This window comes from Choloepus didactylus, chromosome 11, assembly GCF_015220235.1.
Source record: "Choloepus didactylus isolate mChoDid1 chromosome 11, mChoDid1.pri, whole genome shotgun sequence".
NCBI classification, from domain to species: Eukaryota; Metazoa; Chordata; class Mammalia; order Pilosa; family Megalonychidae; genus Choloepus; species Choloepus didactylus.
Window position 1 is genome coordinate 77439057 of NC_051317.1, and position 20312 is coordinate 77459368.

The 20312-nt window shown below is 37.3% G+C and overlaps 1 protein-coding gene across 1 annotated transcript in view; it reads left to right on the forward strand.

Annotated features, from left to right (window-relative positions):
• ITGA1 (integrin subunit alpha 1) overlaps positions 1–20312 on the forward strand; it is a 166686-nt gene that overhangs the window by 48752 nt on the left and 97622 nt on the right. Inside the window, exons 2-3 of the mRNA XM_037798951.1 lie at positions 8006–8126; positions 18799–18911. Coding sequence (XP_037654879.1) covers positions 8006–8126; positions 18799–18911 — 234 coding nt within the window. The remainder of the gene's footprint in view (positions 1–8005; positions 8127–18798; positions 18912–20312) is intronic.

Below are 20312 nucleotides of genomic sequence, written 5' to 3' on the forward strand. Positions count from 1 at the left end.
ATATGAAAAGACAGTTCTCTGAAGAGGAAATACAAATGGCCAAGAAACACATGAAAAAATGTTCAGCTTCACTAGCTATTAGAGAGATGCAAATTAAGACCACAATGAGATACCATCTAACACCGGTTAGAATGGCTGCCATTAAACAAACAGGAAACTACAAATGCTGGAGGGGATGTGGAGAAATTGGAACTCTTATTCATTGTTGGTGGGACTGTATAATGGTTCAGCCACTCTGGAAGTCAGTCTGGCAGTTCCTTAGAAAACTAGAGATAGAGCTACCATTCGATCCAGCGATTGCACTTCTCGGGATATACCCGGAAGATCGGAAAGCAGTGACACGAACAGATATCTGCACGCCAATGTTCATAGCAGCATTATTCACAATTGCCAAGAGATGGAAACAACCCAAATGTCCATCAACAGATGAGTGGATAAATAAAATGTGGTATATACACACGATGGAATACTACGCGGCAGTAAGAAGGAATGATCTGGTGAAACATATGACAACATGGATGAACCTTGAAGACATAATGCTGAGCAAAATAAGCCAGGCACAAAAAGAGAAATATTATATGCTACCACTAATGTGAACTTTGAAAAATGTAAAACAAATGGTTTATAATGTAGAATGTAGGGGAACTAGCAGTAGAGAGCAATTAAGGAAGGGGGAACAATAATCCAAGAAGAACAGATAAGCTATTTAACGTTCTGGGGATGCCCAGAAATGACTATGGTCTGTTAATTTCTGATGGATGTAGTAGGAACAAGTTCACTGAAATGTTGCTATAGTATGTAACTTTCTTGGGGTAAAGTAGGAACATGTTGGAAGTTAAGCAGTTATCTTAGGTTAGTTGTCTTTTTCTTACTCCCTTGCTATGGTCTCTTTGAAATGTTCTTTTATTGTATGTTTGTTTTCTTTTTAACTTTTTTTTTCATACAGTTGATTTGAAAAAAGAAGGGAAATTAAAAAAAAAAAAAAAAAGAAAAAAGACAAACAAGGAAAAAAAAAAAAACAAAAAAAAAAAACGATGTAGTGCCCCCTTGAGGAGCCTGTGGAGAATGCAGGGGTATTCGCCTACCCCACCTCCATGGTTGCTAACATGACCACAGACATAGGGGACTGGTGGTTTGATGGGTTGAGCCCTCTACCATAAGTTTTACCCTTGGGAAGACGGTTGCTGCAAAGGAGAGGCTAGGCCTCCCTGTATTTGTGCCTAAGAGTCTCCTCCTGAATGCCTCTTTGTTGCTCAGATGTGGCCCTCTCTCTCTGGCTAAGCCAACTTGAAAGGTGAAATCACTGCCCTCCCCCCTACGTGGGATCAGACACCCAGGGAAGTGAATCTCCCTGGCAACGTGGAATATGACTCCCGGGGAGGAATGTAGACCCGGCATCGTGGGATGGAGAACATCTTCTTGACCAAAAGGGGGATGTGAAAGGAAATGAAATAAGCTTCAGTGGCAGAGAGATTCCAAAACGAGCCGAGAGATCACTCTGGTGGGCACTCTTACGCACACTTTAGACAACCTTTTTTAGGTTCTAAAGAATTGGGGTAGCTGGTGGTGGATACCTGAAACTATTAAACTACAACCCAGAACCCATGAATCTCGAAGACAGTTGTATAAAAATGTAGCTTATGAGGGGTGACAGTGGGATTGGGAATGCCATAAGGACCAAACTCCACTTTGTCTAGTTTATGGATCGATGTGTAGAAAAGTAGGGGAAGCAAACAAACAGACAAAGGTACCTAGTGTTCTTTTTTACTTCAATTGCTCTTTTTCACTCTAATTATTATTCTTGTTATTTTTGTGTGTGTGCTAATGAAGGTGTCAGGGATTGATTTAGGTGATGAATGTACAACTATGTAATGGTACTGTAAACAATCGAAAGTACAATTTGTTTTGTATGACTGCGTGGTATGTGAATATATCTCAATAAAATGATGATTAAAAAAAAAAAAAAAAATGTAGGTAGATCTAATTTTATGTGTTGGTTATGTTCTTAAAATCTTGCTTGAATATTAAAACATTCAAAAAATCTGTATCTATCCCCTCTAGGAAAGAATGTTGTGACTGGCTCTAAAAACCAGTAATTATTTTGCAATACAAAAATAATCACAACTTAATTTAATTGATTTTGTCATATGTTGGAATTTCACTTGTTAGGAATACATGTAATATTTTACAGGTAGTACCATATTGCAGCCAGAATGATCCCATTGTTTAAATGCTTTAAACTTTTACTCCTTGAAATTTGAACAATTTAAATAAATGTTTAAAAGTAATATGTATTTGAAAATGTTATGGTATTCTTTCACATTCATTTTTATTTTATTTTTTATTTAACTTAAGTGGTTTTTTACTTAATTTTAGCTCCAAACTCCAAATTGTATAATTGAGGAAATAGAGGCTGTCTTTTGGATTTCTTATACTATTTGAACACCTGGCAATTGGATAATTTTTTTTCTCACATATTTGAGATGTGTTTGGCTCAATCTTAGAGTCATAACTTATCCAGCTACCTTAGTGCTCTGCCCATTGATGCCTTAGAGGAAAAAACCTGAATAAGTGTGTACCTTTGTTAATAGATTCTTAACAAATTAATCAATTTTATTAGTTTATGCATAATTTCTTCTCAGTTATATAGATGAGACAATAACACATTGTCAGTCTTAAGGTTATATTTGTTAGTATTAAAAATAGGTAGTTTTGTGGGTCAGGAAAGCAAAAAGGTAGTAGACATAGTGAAATAAGTGATTTCCAATTTCCTGATCTTCACGGGGGTTTTAAACCTATAAACAAACAAACAAACAAGAATTAGGTCAACTCTCTGTCCCCAGCACAGCAGTGGAAGTATCTGAGGCAGTACCTATGTCTCCCATTAACCTTCTCCTTGGACATGTACATGGCCTCCAAAAGCCCACACCCAAGCTTTCCAGAAAATAAGCTTGTTAAATGTTCCTGGAGAATCAGTAATGGAATCTATTAAGGCTTGCAAATTGAGATTGCCAGTTAGTTACCAGGTAAAGCATTTATTTTACAGTGTATTCTACCCCTTTGCTCTCTTGACCTTCAAAACTAGCTGTTGTGCATACACATAAAAATAACCTGAAGACTGGTGACGTGTTACTGCCTCATATGTTTCACTGAGAACATATATGTAAATTGATGCAATTTATTGAAAAGATTACATAAACAAAGGTACAACTTTTATTCAGGTGCATACTCAGCCAAAGACTTTATATCTTAGATTTCTGAGTAAATACTTGAATAGGTTGGTCACCCTATTTTGTTCTGAAGTTCAGTCTGCTTTTCCATATGCAGCACTCCACGCTGGGCTGTTACAGAAATTAATGAGTTCAGCTCTCAGGATGCCAGGGAAACTGGAGAGCAGAGTCCTGTGTTCATGTTGCTTGCGTAAATACACGAATCGTATTTTCCACAGTGGGGTTCAGGGACCCCTGATGTTCTGCAGCTTTTTATTCCTGTTTAGCCCGAAGATAATGCCAATAGGGTGAAGGAGCCTGGGTTCAAGGACTGTTGAAGAATTTCGCAGATCAGGAGCAGGGACAGTCTTTGAGGACCTGGCAGAGCAGGCAACTATTTGTGGTGGGAGGATATGGGAAAAGAGCAGATGTCTGTAGATACTACAAAGAAAAATAAACACTGTGTAGGAACAAACTTATGCAGAAAAATGTAAAAGGGGGATTTTTAACCAAGGATGTTTGGGAAATACTCTATTGGAGTTTAGTATTCTGGGCAGCACTTACAAAAGGGTGCAAGTTCTTACAGCCAGAATGACCTTTGTACTAGAAATCTTCATTTCTCTGTTTATTTCTTCCTGTTCCATTTAACAAACTTGTATGAAACACCTATTATATGCCAAGAATCATGCTTCCTTGCCTCCTTCCCTCCTGCCATATGCAAATGTGCAGATGATATTTATGCACTCACTTTGAAGTTCAAATACCATTTATAATAACAGGAGGCTCACAGACCTTAGAACTAAAAGTCAAAACAGTTTGCTCACTATAGCAAACTGAAGTTAAAAAGCAGCTCCCCAGGATGAAACTTGGAAAATACTTGAATACCAAGGTGTGGGTTTGGATTGCCTTTTCTGGACTTGCTGATGGAGGTGGAGATCTTGCTGACATATTACATTATTTCTGATGAGAGAACTTTAAATGCTGAGATTTATTTGTCCATATTTTCTTCTTACATAATATGTAGGTCAGTTCCAATTGTTTTAAGAAGACACTGAGTTGGATAAACTTTTTTCCAACAAGTATAGATTTCCTGTATTTGAGATTATTATGTCATTTCCAAAAACTTGTGTTGATTCTATATTCTTTGATCAAGGTGCTATTGTTATTTGTCTTATTTTAATTCTATCTTTATTTCCTGTGTCTTTACCACTGGCATTCTTCTCTTTCTCAAGATTGCAATGATGTAAAAATAATCATTGAAGAGGTCAAATCAACTTGAATGCTGTAGTAATATAACTTTTCTAGATACATTCATTTATACTGTCAATTACATTTGATCTTTTAAGGTCTCATACATACCAAAATTGAGATCCAACCCACTTAGCCTATTAAGAGAAATTAATTAAGATTTCAGATCTTCAGAACTGGATTAGAACAATGTTTCATTATATATTACAATGTAGGAAAAAGGGCTTCCAGCTTTACCACCTCTGATCATTAAAATGTTTTTCTTCCAACTCCCTAGAGTGCCTCAAAGTTGAATGCATATTACCTGAATTTAAAGTAAAAAAAAAAAAAAAAATGTAAATTTGCAGCCGAATTATAGAAAAGACCTAATGTATCACTTTATTAGTTATAGTAAGCATATATGATTTTAGGAGTTTTTATCCATTTGGCAGGGGTGAAAGAACTCTTTCCACAGCAAGAGGCAAGAGCTTCCCAGGATTACCAGCATTCAGTTCGAGGAATGTCTAAGGCTGTGCAGCTCTGTGCTGCAGAGATTGCACTACCTGTGGCATGCTCTCTGCTTCTCAGATGGCTCAGTTGCATGACTCAATTGGCGCAGTCTGAATATACTAGAAAGGGTCTCTGCAGGCTTATGCTATCCTTGTAGTAGGTTTGTAATGCTCAAAGTAGATCCTCACTCGAGTGAAAGAAGCCTTTTCCTTGTTATTGCCCTAGATCCTGGGAGGTGTCATAAATGTGTACCTCCTCTTAAGGGACTGCAATGAGAATTCCAGGGATCTAACTGTAAGGACAGATGTCATTTGCACTCTTCCCCCAAGACTAGCTTTTCCGCATGGAAGGCCCAACATCCTTCTCTCAGATTTTCTTTACACTCGTCTGTTGTGTTTAGGTTTAGAAACAGGACATTTGCAGTGGAAGTGAGACAATGAACCTGACCTGCCCCACTGATGTAACATGTCTGTATCACTTTTCAAGATACTATCTTAATCTTGCACCATCATTTCACTCTTTTTATTATAAAATAATAAAAATAATGTTAATTGCATGATTTCTCCCATCATTTCTAGATTGTATAAACATATGTAGGAAGTTGTTGAAAGAAAGCCAATAACATTTTAATATTTTCCTTGCCATTATTTATTTGATACTCTCTTGTTTGGGCTTGGAATTTATAATATTCAGAATTCAGCTGGCAATAAAATACTCCAACCTGGATATTGCTAGATCTGAATTTCTGGGTCACTCTGTCCAAGAAAGGCTTTCTTCATTTAAGAAGCCAAACAGTCAAACAGGCCTCAGTGACTTTTCTTGGAACTCAGGGGGCACATGGAGGAAGGAGACCTTCCTTCGACCAGACAGCCAACCCCCCAGGGGATGATGCCAAGGTTCTGCCCCCTTTTCCACTTTCCCTGTTGGTCCTGGCTGCAAACACTCCAAAACCACAAGATGCTTAAGAGTTCTCATGGCCAATTGAGGGTTGTGTTTAGCTGGGGGATTATTTTTATTTTTTTTAATCTGACCAACTCAATAATACTGTAGACACAGAAAGTTAATGAGTTGGCCTCACAAGACCACAGTTTCAAATCCCGCCTGTGTTACCAACTGAAACTGACTTTGGACAGAGCCTGACCTTGACTTTTCTCTCCTGAGTACTACAGATATATAGCTTCTCTCTCTCTTTCTTTCTCTCTTTCTCTCATTTTATTATCATGCATCAAATTCCATTCTGGGGTAAAGAAATTGTACAAAATGATCTCTTTTACAAAAGAAATATTTCAACACCAACAATTTCTTCTTTTTCTTCTGTTTTTAGCCCTTAGATAGATAGCTTGTGTAACCATATTTGAAGAGGAGCAAGTCTTTTCACTTCATTTCTACCTGAATATGCATATTTTAGCTGAAGTCTCTTATGAAGCTTTATCTGGAGCTCCATGACTTCTTTTCCTCTTCAGTCCTCACATCCTTCCCAGCCCACCAAAATCTGCCAACAGCCATTGCCTCCCAGGGGATGGAATTCCCTGGACTAATAAGTGGTCCTTCTTCCAAACCAGTCCTCATCTCGCCCTTCACTAGCCCTTTCCAGTTTTAGGCCTAATACATAAAACTAGAATCAATGTGAGTGGTGGATAATACTTTGGGTTTGGGAATCCTGTGGAAACATAGGCAGTCAGTTTGCTTCTTTTGTTCTTTTCTTTTCTTTCTTTTTCTTTTTTTCTTTGGTTGAGAATAAGTATGATATTGCTTTTCTTGTGTTAACATTAAGTTCCAAGACAACTTAGTCTAACACAATTGAGCTAAGTTATGAGAAGCTGCTTTACTGTTTATGTTCTCCTATAAATCAAAAGAACAAGACGTAAACTATTTTTATATGTCATCTGTGCTTCAGCCTTCTTGGTGCCTCAGAAAACATGAAAGAGGCTGAGTTACAATCACTTCAGGCAAATTGCCTTTAGAATTCTAAGGACAGGAACTGAAAAAAAAAAGTGCAGCACATACCCCCAGATATTCCAAACAACATGTAGAATAAACAAACAGGCCCAAGAAGGAAACCGAAAGCTCTTGGTCCTGTGTTGAGGGATTCAAGAGTGGCCTTTGATAGATGATATATCACAGATAACGAAGTGCTTGAAAAATCCTTCAGATGAGATGAAATTGACCCTGATTAAGAAGGATCTCTTTCCCCCTTTGTCTAAAGGGTGGAAAGTACTTTTAATTTAATTAAATTTTGTTACCTGCACCAACATTATGAAAAAGAGATACCATGTGACAGACCCATGTTCTCTAACCTTAACAGTCTCACTTTCAAAGAGTTTCCATTACGTAGACTCCAAGAAATTGAAGAGAATTAACCCTCACTGAATATCTACAATGTGCCAAGTTTTGAGTAAACCCTCTAGATGTATCTTCTGATGTCATCTCAACCCTGTAAGGCTATCACCACAAACAACATTGTAAGTAAGATGTAGTGTATTAGTAAAAGCTTCCACCCGCTACTTGATTCAGAAAGGGAAGCAGAGCAAATTTCAGGCCTGCCTAGGAAACCCTTACCAAGTGCAGGCAACTGGCTTGCCTTTCCCTTTGAAAGGAGCAAGGATAAAGCTTCCTCCCCCAAGGATTGAAATGATGATACTCGCATCCTGTCTAGTCAAAATGGGAAACTGAAGCTGTTTCCATTTAACAACTGGCCATGGCTTGTTGTAGGACTCACTACTGAAAAACTATCTTCAAATGCATTAGTTGTATCTGAAAATGAGTTTCTGCCCTCTCTTTCTTGCACATTTTGAAATTTTTGCTGTGGAATGGTGTAGACAACTAAATTACTATGGAATTGTTTTTGAATGTTTATACTTGCATTGTTTATAGCCATCGTGTTGATTTTCAGTCAGAAATAATCATAGGTCTTATAGTTCTCTTTATCTGAGTTTTGTTACTCTTTTTAAAAAGAGCACATCTTACAGTGGTAACCTCAAGAATGCCTTCCGTAACTGAAAACATGATGGAATCTTACTTTACTCCGTGTAACTGGACTTTGTTTCCCTCCGTTAAAGTTGTTCTAGGCTTCTGCGTATCATTCAACGTTGATGTGAAAAATTCAATGACTTTCAGTGGCCCGGTGGAGGACATGTTTGGATATACTGTTCAGCAATATGAAAATGAAGAAGGAAAATGGTAAGCCAGTGGGTTTTGTTACGGAAACTATTATTTGCCTACAGCTTATTTTATGAATGTGACTTCAACAGAATGAATCATTTATGGTAGAAAATGCAGTCTAATCATTTGGTAATGGAAACTGACTTAAAGTAAAGAAAGAAAAATTCCCTGGCAGTATTCCTTAAAGGAAGTGGTTAAGGATTTCTGCTGCAGCCTGGATTGACCTCATGGAAAGTCCTTATCCAAAATAGTCGTTGTTCAGTAATTGTGTTTCTGAAGCAAGAGTTCTTTAATTGCTCTTATTTTAGAGCAGCTTGTTGAATTCAAGGGCATAGATTTGAAAATACATGAGTATGGTGGTAAGCAAACAGACCTGACTTTGGAATGGTAGGGTGGAGGAGGATAATGGAAGACCTTAAAATCCAGACAAAGGAGCTTGGACCTAGGTAGAAGGCATTGAGAAGCCATTGTGTTTCATCTTATGAAACTTACCTTGGGAAATTAAAAGTAGGTTGGGTTAGAGAAGGGAATATCAGAAAGCTGGGAAATCTACAGGCAAGCAAGAACAGAATCCCTTACTTAAGAGATGAAGTCCTATACTAGATTGGGGGCAGCAGGAATAAAAGAAAGGTGTAATCCAAGATATATTTGGATGAATCATTAAGTCTTAGTGGAAGCTTGAAAATGGCAAAAGAAGGTGAAGGAAGTGGCATTCCAAAATTTCTATGCCTATCATTGGGAAATAGGTAGTCATTTACAGAGAAACATAAGTTGGAAAGGAAAAGCCATTTTATCAGGGAATTGAGTCTGGTTTAGATAGCTTGAGTTCAAGGTGCTATTTAGATAGTTGGAAATCTCAAACTGGAATACATATTAGAGATAGAAGTTAATATATTAAGCTATTAGCTGGAAGTCAAGGGCTATATTTGATGCCCACTCCCAAACCTGCTCTCTGCCCAGCCTCTAGCAAAAGACCGTAAACATAATCTGTCTTCAATGACTATGTGTTGGCTGAACAATTGAATCTAGTTTAAAACCCAATTGCTATTGATGAGGAAACTGACACACAAAAAATTAGAATTCAAGCCTTTCCACACTCAGTCTAGTGCTTTTGTCTTCATTACAACTATACTAAAAAGTAAATGTTGATAATAACTATCTTTGTGGTAAGTACCAGACTTTACTTATCAATGTGAGTATGAGAGTTTCTGAACATTTGAATGTACGTGGGTGTCAGAGTGTCTAATTCCATTTTATAGTCCATATTTACAATGATTTGAAAGAAAAGTTCTGAAAAGTCAGGGCAACTGAAAAGATGTGGCCTATTGAGTTGAGAATAAACTACAAAAACCTAAATTTCAAAACACTTAAGGATGACATGGTAGCAGCATATTGTTTTAAAGAGATCCAGGCACTGGTAATTCAAAATAATTTGTCGAAATATGTTTGGGTATTCTGTGAGTGTTTGTACAATCAGATAGAATGCAGACTTACTTTAAGGAATGAGCTATGGAATAATTGACGTATTTCAGAGGACATTTTGTTATTGAACTTTCTCCAGAGGTAGGCACCTTCATAAATCCTGTTTACTGCTCATGTTTTAGAAATTAATCAACTTCATTCTTAAAAAAACAAACCATGCTGATCCATCTTGGTTATGATATGTCTAAAGAAGGGGCACTTGACCCATTACAATTGCAGTGTGTATACTTGAAAAGCATTGCTTTGATTCTCTTTGGAAGAATTAAAAGTCAACAGGAAAGGTAGCTTTATGTTGCCTTTCGTATTCAGAAGTTCACCGTAAAGTGTTATTTAGTTTATATCTCTGGCTCAGAAACCATGTTTCTCAGTAGAACACATTATACTGATTGATTAAGATCAGCTGTTGTTCATTATGGTTCGCATGAGCTGGAACATTCAAGTAATTACAATGTGGTTCAGAAGGATTCAGAAAGAGCATAATTGTTTTAATAATTTTCCTTTGAAGAGAATGAACTTAAATGTGATCAGTATTGCACAAGCCTTCTGGCTTTAGTGGTAATCATCACTGTTGCAAGTTCAGCCAAATGGGAATTTGTGAGGTGTTGCTGTGGGGCCTTCCACTCTCTGTAGTTCCTTTGCTTCATTCCCTCCAGAATGTGCACCTGCCATTTTGGCTAATGTTCAAGCAACCTCTCATGGGGGCTCAATTGCTTATAGGAGGCCTGCCTTTTCTAGGTAGAGTTCCATGGTGCAGAAACTTTCCTAGCCAATCCCCAACCCAATACATATCAAAATACGTTGGCTTCTTGCCTTTTCCCTGGAGGACCCTGCTTTTTGCCAGGTAATGTTACTAGTAGGCTTATGTCATTCATGGTCTTTCATTTATGGCATATTTCAAATGAAATGAGACTCAAGTTTATTAACCCAACATACAAAATAAACCATTATTGGGCCCCAGCTCAATCTTCTAGGTGGATTCTTCTACTACTTCCCTCTAGAATATCTACATTCCAGCTCACTACAAGCTTTCCTAACTCAGTTCTACTCTTTTCCTTCTCTTCTCTCTCCCTGGAAATCTTACTCACTGTATTGCCTCCTCCTCCATGCATCCCTCCTAGATGCCCCCAATTGGAATTAATTAAAATACCAACTGAGTCCCTACACCCTAAGATTGTATTTTTGTTAGAATTCATATTTGTCTTCCATACATTAGAGTCATTTAACAAACATTTATTGAGTTCCTATTGTGTGTTAGGCATTGATCTGGGCATCAGGGATACAAGAGTGGATGAAAGAGGCATAAACCCCATCATGGATCTTATTTTCCAGTTGTTCAAGAGCCATGAATTACACAAATATTCAAGTCTAGTTATGGTTGGGTCTGCCTTTCTTACTTGAGTGCAAGTTTCTTGAGTACAGAGAATATGTCTTATTCATTTGTGTACCTGACTACAGTTTACTGTACAGTGACTATTAAAGCCTCTCAATACAGAAATTTTGCAGTACCTTTGAGAGCAGCAGCTAGCAGAGGGAAAGCAAGTTGGGAGCTTATCTTTGTGGAAGGAAGAACCTTGTGAGGCCCACCAGGTGACAGGCACTTGCAGCCACGGGCTCTGCCTATGTTCCAATCAGTCCTGACCACTGTCTCACATCATCTTACAACCTGATAGTTCATTTGTAAAATGATAAAGCATCTCTGATATCAAAAACCGGAAAAGAGGCAAATAGTTTCTACTATCCATGCCCCAATCTTCATACTGTAGTACATCTGTCTTTCACCCATTTGTTGTTTTTACAAAAGGACCAAGTTTTCAATCTGTGCAACTCTATGGGAATTCATTCTCCCCAAGGAGAAGGCATCAGACGAAATCTATTGAATGACTGCATTCTTGTCCCCTGAGGCAGCTGTCCTTGTCACACAGCCATATGCGTATTTTAAACAAAGCCTATTTGAACTTGGAGGAAAAGGCTTTTTAAAGGTTATATCAAATTTTCTCTTACAGATTTGAATATAATATTTATTTTACATTGTTTATAATGCCTTTTGAAGTTGAAATTTCCTCTTTGCCAAACTTGGCATTTCTTTGGCTCACCTCATTTCCACCCCTCTGCCTTATATGACTGAAAGCCCTGAAACTAATGGGTCCACTGTGTCAGGTTCATTCCTTAAAATGACCAAATACTTACTCCATTTATTATTTTTTAAAGCGGCTAGCAGAGGGTGCCTGGCATTCTGAGAGTGACTTTGGCCTGCTGTATGTAATAGACATCAAGAGAGAGTTAAGCTAAAAGAGTGTTCATGAAATAATGTAAATATGAAACACCATGCTTCAGGAAGCTCCCTGTTTTAGGGGCACAAAAAGGTAAACATGAAACAGAGGAATCAGAACCAGCTACTCTTCAAATAAATGTAGTAATTGTCATATTGTAATGACTATTATATAAATAGCAAAATTTTCTCCATTTACTAAATTTTATTATGATTGAAGCTTTTTGCATGGAGGAAAAATGTTTCTCTCACTTTGGCGATCTTAGAGTCCATCAGGTTTTTCTCTAGAGATCAATAATGAGATTCAGGACATTCTTTAATGTTCTTAATCTGCAGACAAATCATTGCGAAGACACACTGTAAAAAGCAAAGTCTGACAGAAATAAAATGTAGTGAGTTATAGCCAACTGGCACTAGATTTTAAAATAACAGTACCCACAGTTCGTGAGGCAGTGTGTCTTGGGTCTGCACATTGACGCTGAGGATTTGGGCGGATATCATTGTTATTGTCTTCATTTTCCAGACCGGAAACTAGAACTCAGAGAAGGAATTGCCAAAAGTTTAATATAGCAACACTGTGACAGGGCCAGGACTTGGTACACCAGCCTTCTGACTGCTTAGCCAGTTCCTTCCCTCCAAGAGCAAGGAGTCTCTGAAAGTATAAATTTTGGAAATTGACTCATGCGTCCCCCAAAGGCATGTATGGCATTTTGCTTAAGAAAATATCCAGCCTCTAAAATAGAAAAAGACCTCACAATTCTTATCTCTTAGCTGGTCACATGAGTCTAAAATCTCTAGGCCTACCTTATTCAGATTCCTAGAGTAGTTGTTACGGTCTTTATTTAATTCATTCAGTAAATACTTACTGAATGTCTATTAGGTACCTGGCACTGTTCTGGGCAGTACAGAATATAGACGTGAAGGAAATAGAAAAAAACTTTCCTGCAATTGTGGAGTTTATATTCTATTGGTGGGAAACAGAAAAGAAATAATAAACTCAATAAACAGGTAGATTATATTACATGTCAGAATGTGAAAAATGTGGGGAAAAGTAGAGCAAGATAGTACATTTTGGGGATGCTGGAATTTCCTGAAATTCCATAAATCCTATGCAACCGTGGCTCTAGAATCATGTCATTTTATACAGCCTTGGAAAAGTGAGGCTTATTCAGGATAAAAGTAGCAAGATATATGTACTTTTAAGAGCTCTGTATGCTTGTCCAACAAGTCAGCTCCCAGAAAAATATACAAAATTACAGAATTGCTCTCTGCCATATGTTCTGCTAATCTGTTCTCAATCCTGGGCTACTATACTCTACCACTTTCTGAGGTCTCACACCTCAGTCTTTACTTATCCAAAAATACATAATAGATCATGGTTCAAATTGTTTCAGGTCGGTTCCTGATTATCACCATGCTCCAGAGACTTTCTATTGCCCAGGAATTCAAATATAAACTCTTGACCTTTCCTTTAAAATCATCTGCTTGCCAATTTCACCCTCCTGGCAATACTCTGTGTACCAGCCGCCCTCCTAGTCATCTTCCATTTTCAGTTCTCACTCTCCTGTTTCCACACTTTTACCTGAGTTGTCCAAGGTCTCCCTTACCTCCTGCCTTCTAATTCACAGTATCTTAACTGTTAAAATTCTGTTCAGTACACACTTCACATCAATAATACTAGACTTTCCCCAGTAAATGGTACATGTTTTCCAACCATCATTTCTTCCTCTATAAACTTATATTTATTCTATACATATGATAGACTCCTAGAATTAGAGTGGGCTTTGGAGGCCTATCTCCCACCAGTATAGAAACACTTTCCTAAATATCTCTGACCAGCTGTACCCTTCTCATCTAGGTCAGAGGGGCTGCCTGACTGGTCCATGTATGCCTTGTCATCTTCATCATTCTCCACAAGCCTGCCACCCCTACCTCTGTAAATCTCACTAGATGACTACAGCTACTATTTTCCAGGAAGAAAAATAAATTACGTCAAAACTTTATTCTTCCTTCCTGTTTCAGTTAGCTATTGCTGTATAACAAATCAGTCCAAAATGTAGTGGCTTAAAACCACAATGATTTATTATTCCTCATGATTTTGCAGATTGAATGCATGGTTCCCCTGCTGCCTAGGCTCATTTATGTGGCCCCAGTTATCTGGTAGCTCAGTGGGGCTGGAGGGTCCAAGATGGCTTCACTCACATGTCTGCCAGTTCCTTCTGACTGTGTGGGCTTAGCAATCAATTCTCCTGTATGTGGCCTTTCATTCTCCATTATGCTATACTGGACTTCTTTACAGCATGGTGGTCTCAGATTTCTAAGAAGGTGAAATGGAACCTTTAAGGCCTCTTAAGGTCTCACCTCAGAAGCCTCTGTCATTTCTGTGCATTCTGTTGATCAAAGCAAATCACAGGGAAAGACCAGTTGGCACAGGAAGAAATTTACATTCAGTCTCCAATTTATTCATGACATGCAAACAAAAAAGCTTTATACATCAAAGAGTTGATCATGTCACATCCCACTTTAAAAGATTCAGTCATTCCCTACTTCTCTTCCAGATAATAAATCCAAAATCCTTAGGGCAAATGTTTTTGTTTCCTAGGCTGCTTAAAGTTGATACCATGAAATAGTTTGGCTTTAAACAATGGGAAATTATTCGCCTGTACTTTTGGGGCCAGAGAAAATGTCCAAATCAAGGCATCATCAAGGTGATGCTTTCTTCCTGAAGACTTGCTGCTGGTCATCCTTGGCTTCTCTGTCACATGGCAAGGCACATGATGACATATGCTGGTTTCTCCCTTCTCTTCCAGGTTTTGCTGCTTTCAGCTTCTTCCTTCCTTGGCTCTCTCTCATTTTCTTATAAAGGAATCCAGTAAGAGGGTTAAGACCCATACTAATTGGGGTGGGTCACACCTTAACTGAAGTAGCCTCATCAGAATGTCCTACTTACAATAGACCTATGCCCACAGAAATGGATTAAATTTATGAACATGTTTTTTCTGGGGCACATACAACTTCAGACCACCATATTCCGTCTTCTGGACCACCAAAAGACATGTTCTTTGTACATGCAAAATACATTCATTCCATCGCAATAGCCCAAAAGCCTTAAGCCATTTAGATAACAATGTTAAACACAAAGTCTCATCAAAATCAGTTATAGATGTGGTCTGTCCCTATGTAGACCTGTGAAACCTAGAAAACACATTATCTAATTCAAATGTGCAAAAAAAGGGGCAGGCATAGGATAAATGTTCCCATTCCCATGGGAACAAATTGGAAGAAAAACAGGGGTCAAAGGTTCCAAACCATACCAACACCGTGCAGGGCAAACTCCATTAGATCTCAAGGTCTGAGAGTCATCTGTGGAATGGTGTTTTGTCCTTCAGGCCTGATGAAGCATCCAGCCCCACCCCTTCCAAGTATTTGTGCAGTGGTCATGCTTTTCCCGAGCCTGGGTGAAGGTTACACCCTCTTCAAGCATTGGGATGGTGGCCAGACTCTCCGCAATTCCCCAGTCATCTGAGAAAACTGGGGTGGCAGCGTTCTTCCTGAACAACAGGGCGGAAGGCCCTCCACCTCCAAGTGCCAGGGCATACTCACCCTTTCCACACACATGGGTGGTTCTACTCTCTTGGCTTGAGAAGATGACTTTGGTCCAGACCTCCGTTTCCATAGTTTTGCCTTTGAAGTTATTATTCCTTCAGTCTGTCCCTTTTTTGTCCCTGTTAGTCCAGGCTGACAGTGATTATATTCATATAGATCTAGCGAAAAACTTTTCAGTTTTGCATGTAGTACACAGGGGTCCAAGCCATCAGACAGTAGGACTTTCCACAGATCCTTCCTGGATAACTGTACCTCCAATCCTCACTTGCACTGAAATGGCTGAGTGGATCTGGGTTCAGACTATGGGGATGCACACATCCAAATTCCATAAGGAAGGCTGCAAGTTGGGAACTCTGATGAAGGTTTTTGATGAGTTCCCCCAGGAGAAGCTGGCTAGGTGAAGTAGAGATGGAAATTCTCTCTTCTACCTGCTGGAATCATCACTACTGCTTTTAAAGCCTTCAATTGCTTGGATGAGACTTCTCTCATTGTTAAAGGCAAGCCCCTCAGTTGATTGTAGATGCAATCCGCCATAGAGGCAATCAACTTACTGATGATTTAAGTCTGTGCAATATCCTCACAATAACAGTCAGGCCAGTGCTTGCTGGACTAAAGCACTGGACACCAAAACCCAGCCAAATTGATACATGAACTTAACCATCAAGGTGGACTACAAGAATTTTACGATCTGGATAAAGTAAAAGCCTCAACTTTTACTCTAGTTATCCTGAACTATTTGCACTCATCAAAGTAGTGGTGTGTTTCTTATCTCTAGGACTTTGCTGTTGTTGCACCAAGATCAGACTGGTTCAATATTGTAAGAGTAAATTTATTATTTATTTATTTATTTATTCATTTATTTATTTTACTCCCCCCACTAAGTTTTAAGCAACCTAAAAATTGTGTTTTGTCCAGAGCCTGGAATAAATGCTGAACATGTAGAGTATTCTTAAAAAGTTATTGATTAATGTTTCTCTCCTCAACTTCAGTACTTTCTATAACAGAAGACTCACTACTGTTTTTCTAAACCCTTTTAACCTATAAAATGAATTTAATCAATTGCATTAGAAAAAGCTTAAATATATTGAAAAAATTAACTGTAAATCCTAAATATAATTTCTTATGTTTTTGGTGTATTCTCTTTTTATCTTTGTTTTACATAGATGCAATTGTTTTCTTCATCTGAATAAAGGGAGTTAGTAATAACTAAAAGAACAGTTAGATAGCACATATTATGAGTCAAATACTGTTTTAAGCATTTTAGATACATTAACACATTTTCATGACGATTCTGTGGCATAGGAATTCCTGTTATCTCCATTGTACAGATGAGGAAACTAAGAACACAAAAAGGGAAATTGACTTATCCTAAACCATATACCCAATAAATGTCAAAGCCAGGATTTGAACTCAGGAAGGTGTGGCACCCAAGTTCATGCTAGATATCACAGAGAGGATTAAATGACTTAATACATGGAAAGCACTCAGAACATGTCTAGCACAAAGTAAGAAATATATAAATGTTGGCTCTTATCGTTGTTGTTCCAGTGAGTACATCTATATATTTTTTCTACTTTATATAAGATTATAAATCATTTTTCATCCTACTACACATTCCACAATATTCTAAAGAATGGCCATGCTATAATTAATTAGTTCCTACTGTTGATCATATTACTTTGAATCCTTCATTACTATATATAACAATATGAGTATTGTTTATACATTAACATTTTTCCCTTATTTTAGGTTATTTTTTTAAGGATATATTCCCAGAACTAATAATAATGAGTTAATTAGTATGAACACTTTTCTGGTTCTTTATGCATATCAGAAAATACTTTGCAAAGGTATTATATCATACCTGTGTTTTAGGGAGTCAATTCGATCATTCAGGGTTAATGATAGTTAGAAAATTTATTTCCATTAATACTACCTTTTTCCAAAGACCTACTGAAAATAAGTTCCATCCCTTTTCAACAGAACAGACTTTCAAATGTTTAAATAAAAAAATGGTGAGCCCTATCCACCTGCATCCCTATTCAACCTCTCAACTCTCCATCAGTCATTTTTTCTCCATGCTAAGCATCTCCAATTTTTCCTCAACATCTCTCACCTGAAAAAATTACCAGGGCTTAACCGTCTGAGTCATAGCCTCCTAAATACATTCCATTTCACCTTTGTCCCTCTTAATTTGTAGATTCCAAACTTAACCAGACCAGTGCAGAACAAAGAGGGACTATCAACTTCCTTGATCAGGGCATCTATTTTCAGCAATGCACCCTAAGGTCACATTAGCATTTTTGGCAGGAACATAGGCTGTTGGCTCCTGTTTACTTTCTGTCAACTAAATCCCCTATATCTTTTTCATATGAAGTCTTATTAAGTCCGATTTTCCACATCCTGTACTGATGCAGCGAAGTGAAGTTATTTACTTAGGTTCTGATTAAACTTTAACTGGTTTGTTTATTATTCCATAATGTTGAGATACTTCTGAATTCTCAAATGTGGATATTGATTTACTTGATCAGTAGCTTTATGCTTTCTGTGTCTTCACTCAAGTCATTAATAAAGATGTAGATCAAGACAATACCAAGTGCAGGGTCTAACGCTACGTAATTAAAGTCCTTCTTTGGTTATTAGCAGTCAGCATATTTAGATACAGCTATTCAGCCAGTAGTTAATCAACAGCTGTGTGTCGAAACCAAGTACCTTAAAACTCAACCACATTCTTCCTGAAGATATCATGGGAGACTTTGTTAAATTGCTTGCTGGAACTAAAACGAAACATGCTTATATAATATCCATTAATTGTTACTAGAGTGATTTTATAATTCTATCAAAAAAGATAGTAAGTGATTAACCTGAATCTCATAATTTTCCTTATTTTCTAGTTGCTTACAAACTACACATACTAATCTTAAATCTTATGTTGGTCAAATGTTTATGTTTCTTAACTTCTCTATGAGATTATCACTTGAGGAAAAAAATTCATTTGTACTTCTCTGTGTGTTTTGTTAACTAAATGGCAGCAGACCTAACCAATAAAAATCGATTATTTCAGTTCCCAAATAAAACAATTCTAGGGTAATAAATCAAAATATAAATGCCATTCTGAGATATATCACCTATCTATTTTTTTTTAATTCAAATCAATCTGCAGTTTGAAGAAAATGCTTTGCTTATTTTAGATAAGTTTAAATTAGCAAGAGAAGATGATTGCCTGATTATATCTATGGAAACTGCCTTCATTTTTCTTATAACTAGCCATAAAATAACTAAAATAAATGTTTCTTATTGTTCAAAATGTTAATTGAGTTATTTAACTTCCAGGGTGCTTATTGGTTCTCCTTTAGTTGGCCAACCCAAGAATAGAACTGGAGATGTCTATAAGTGTCCAGTTGGGAGAAGTGAATCATTACCTTGCATAAAATTGGATTTACCAGGTATGTAAAGTCAAAAAATAAAGTCTGATCCTGAATCATGACCACTGAAAATAACTTTCAAGCAACTCAGGAAAACATTAGGCATTATCTATAAATTCTTCAGTTCTTATAATTCATGTTCACATAGAACGCCATTTTGGTTTCCTCTGCTGTTAACTTGCTTTAGAAATTCCTCATAGAGTCATAGATTCAGAAGCTCTTACTAGTTTTATAATTTAATTCCTTCCATTGTTCAGGATCCTTTGTAAACCAGTGGTAATTATCAACTTATTTCCCAAAATAATCTTACCAATCACATCCCTTCCACAAAATTTAAATTAATTAGTGTTTGGTTTTTAAAAGAAAATAGCATGAGGCATTGCAATAAATAAATATAATTTTTAAAAGATAATAGCACAAGGTAAATTTATATTGAAATATATATATTTGATAGAACTATTATGTAGTTGGAAGATGACAAGAACTATCAAGGAATTAGGACCCTGTCAGTGGCCTATAAAATAATAAACACCATGGAAATTATTCATAGCCCCACAAATTTATTTCAAATATTACATTTTCAGTTCTGTAATTGCCTTTTCATCGTTTCTATTTCTGGTCTGAGATTTCCTTTGTTTGTTCATTATAAACATTTTTCATTTTAATATTCTTGCCTGATAATTCAAAAATCTGTAATATCTCAAAATCACTTTCCATTTATGTATTACCTTCCTCTTGAAGTTTAGTCACATTTTCCTCTTTCTCTATATGTCTAATAATTTTCAACCGTATCCTGAATTATGCTTTTGAATTTTTAGTATGGAGACTCTAGATTCTGGCATGTTCCTTTGAATTAATTTTTTTGTTTTAACAGGCAGTTTACTAAACTGTATTTTCTGTGGCGGGAAACAATTGAAATCTCTTTTCAGCTCTCCTAATTTTGGCTGGGCTGTAAGTAGTCTTCCTTGCAAATGCACAGCTCAGATCATCCATATATCTGGACAGAGTATACATGCACATATTAGAACTCAACTTTTGGGGCTCTCCTTTCCAGGATCTCCCCTTTACGGTGCCGCTGCTGTCATTGCCCCAGCCTCTATCCTGTGTCTTTTCAAGACAGTTAAGACTGTGGGTTCTACTTGAGTTTTAGGCATCCCTCAGGGGAAAGCCCACAAAAACAGGAAACATACCCAGGGCCCATCTCATCTTCCAGATATAGACTCCCCTCCAGTTTCTGCTTGTTTGGGTTGCTTCCTCATACCTTCAGATGGTTGTTTCATACATATATACATTTTTTTCTATTTCTAGAGTTTTCAGTTGTTATTTGAAAAAGGGTTGGTCTGATAGAACTTACTTACCTCATTACTGGGAACTGGAATAGAGTTTTAAAACTAGGCTGGAGATTTTAGCTACATCAAGGAC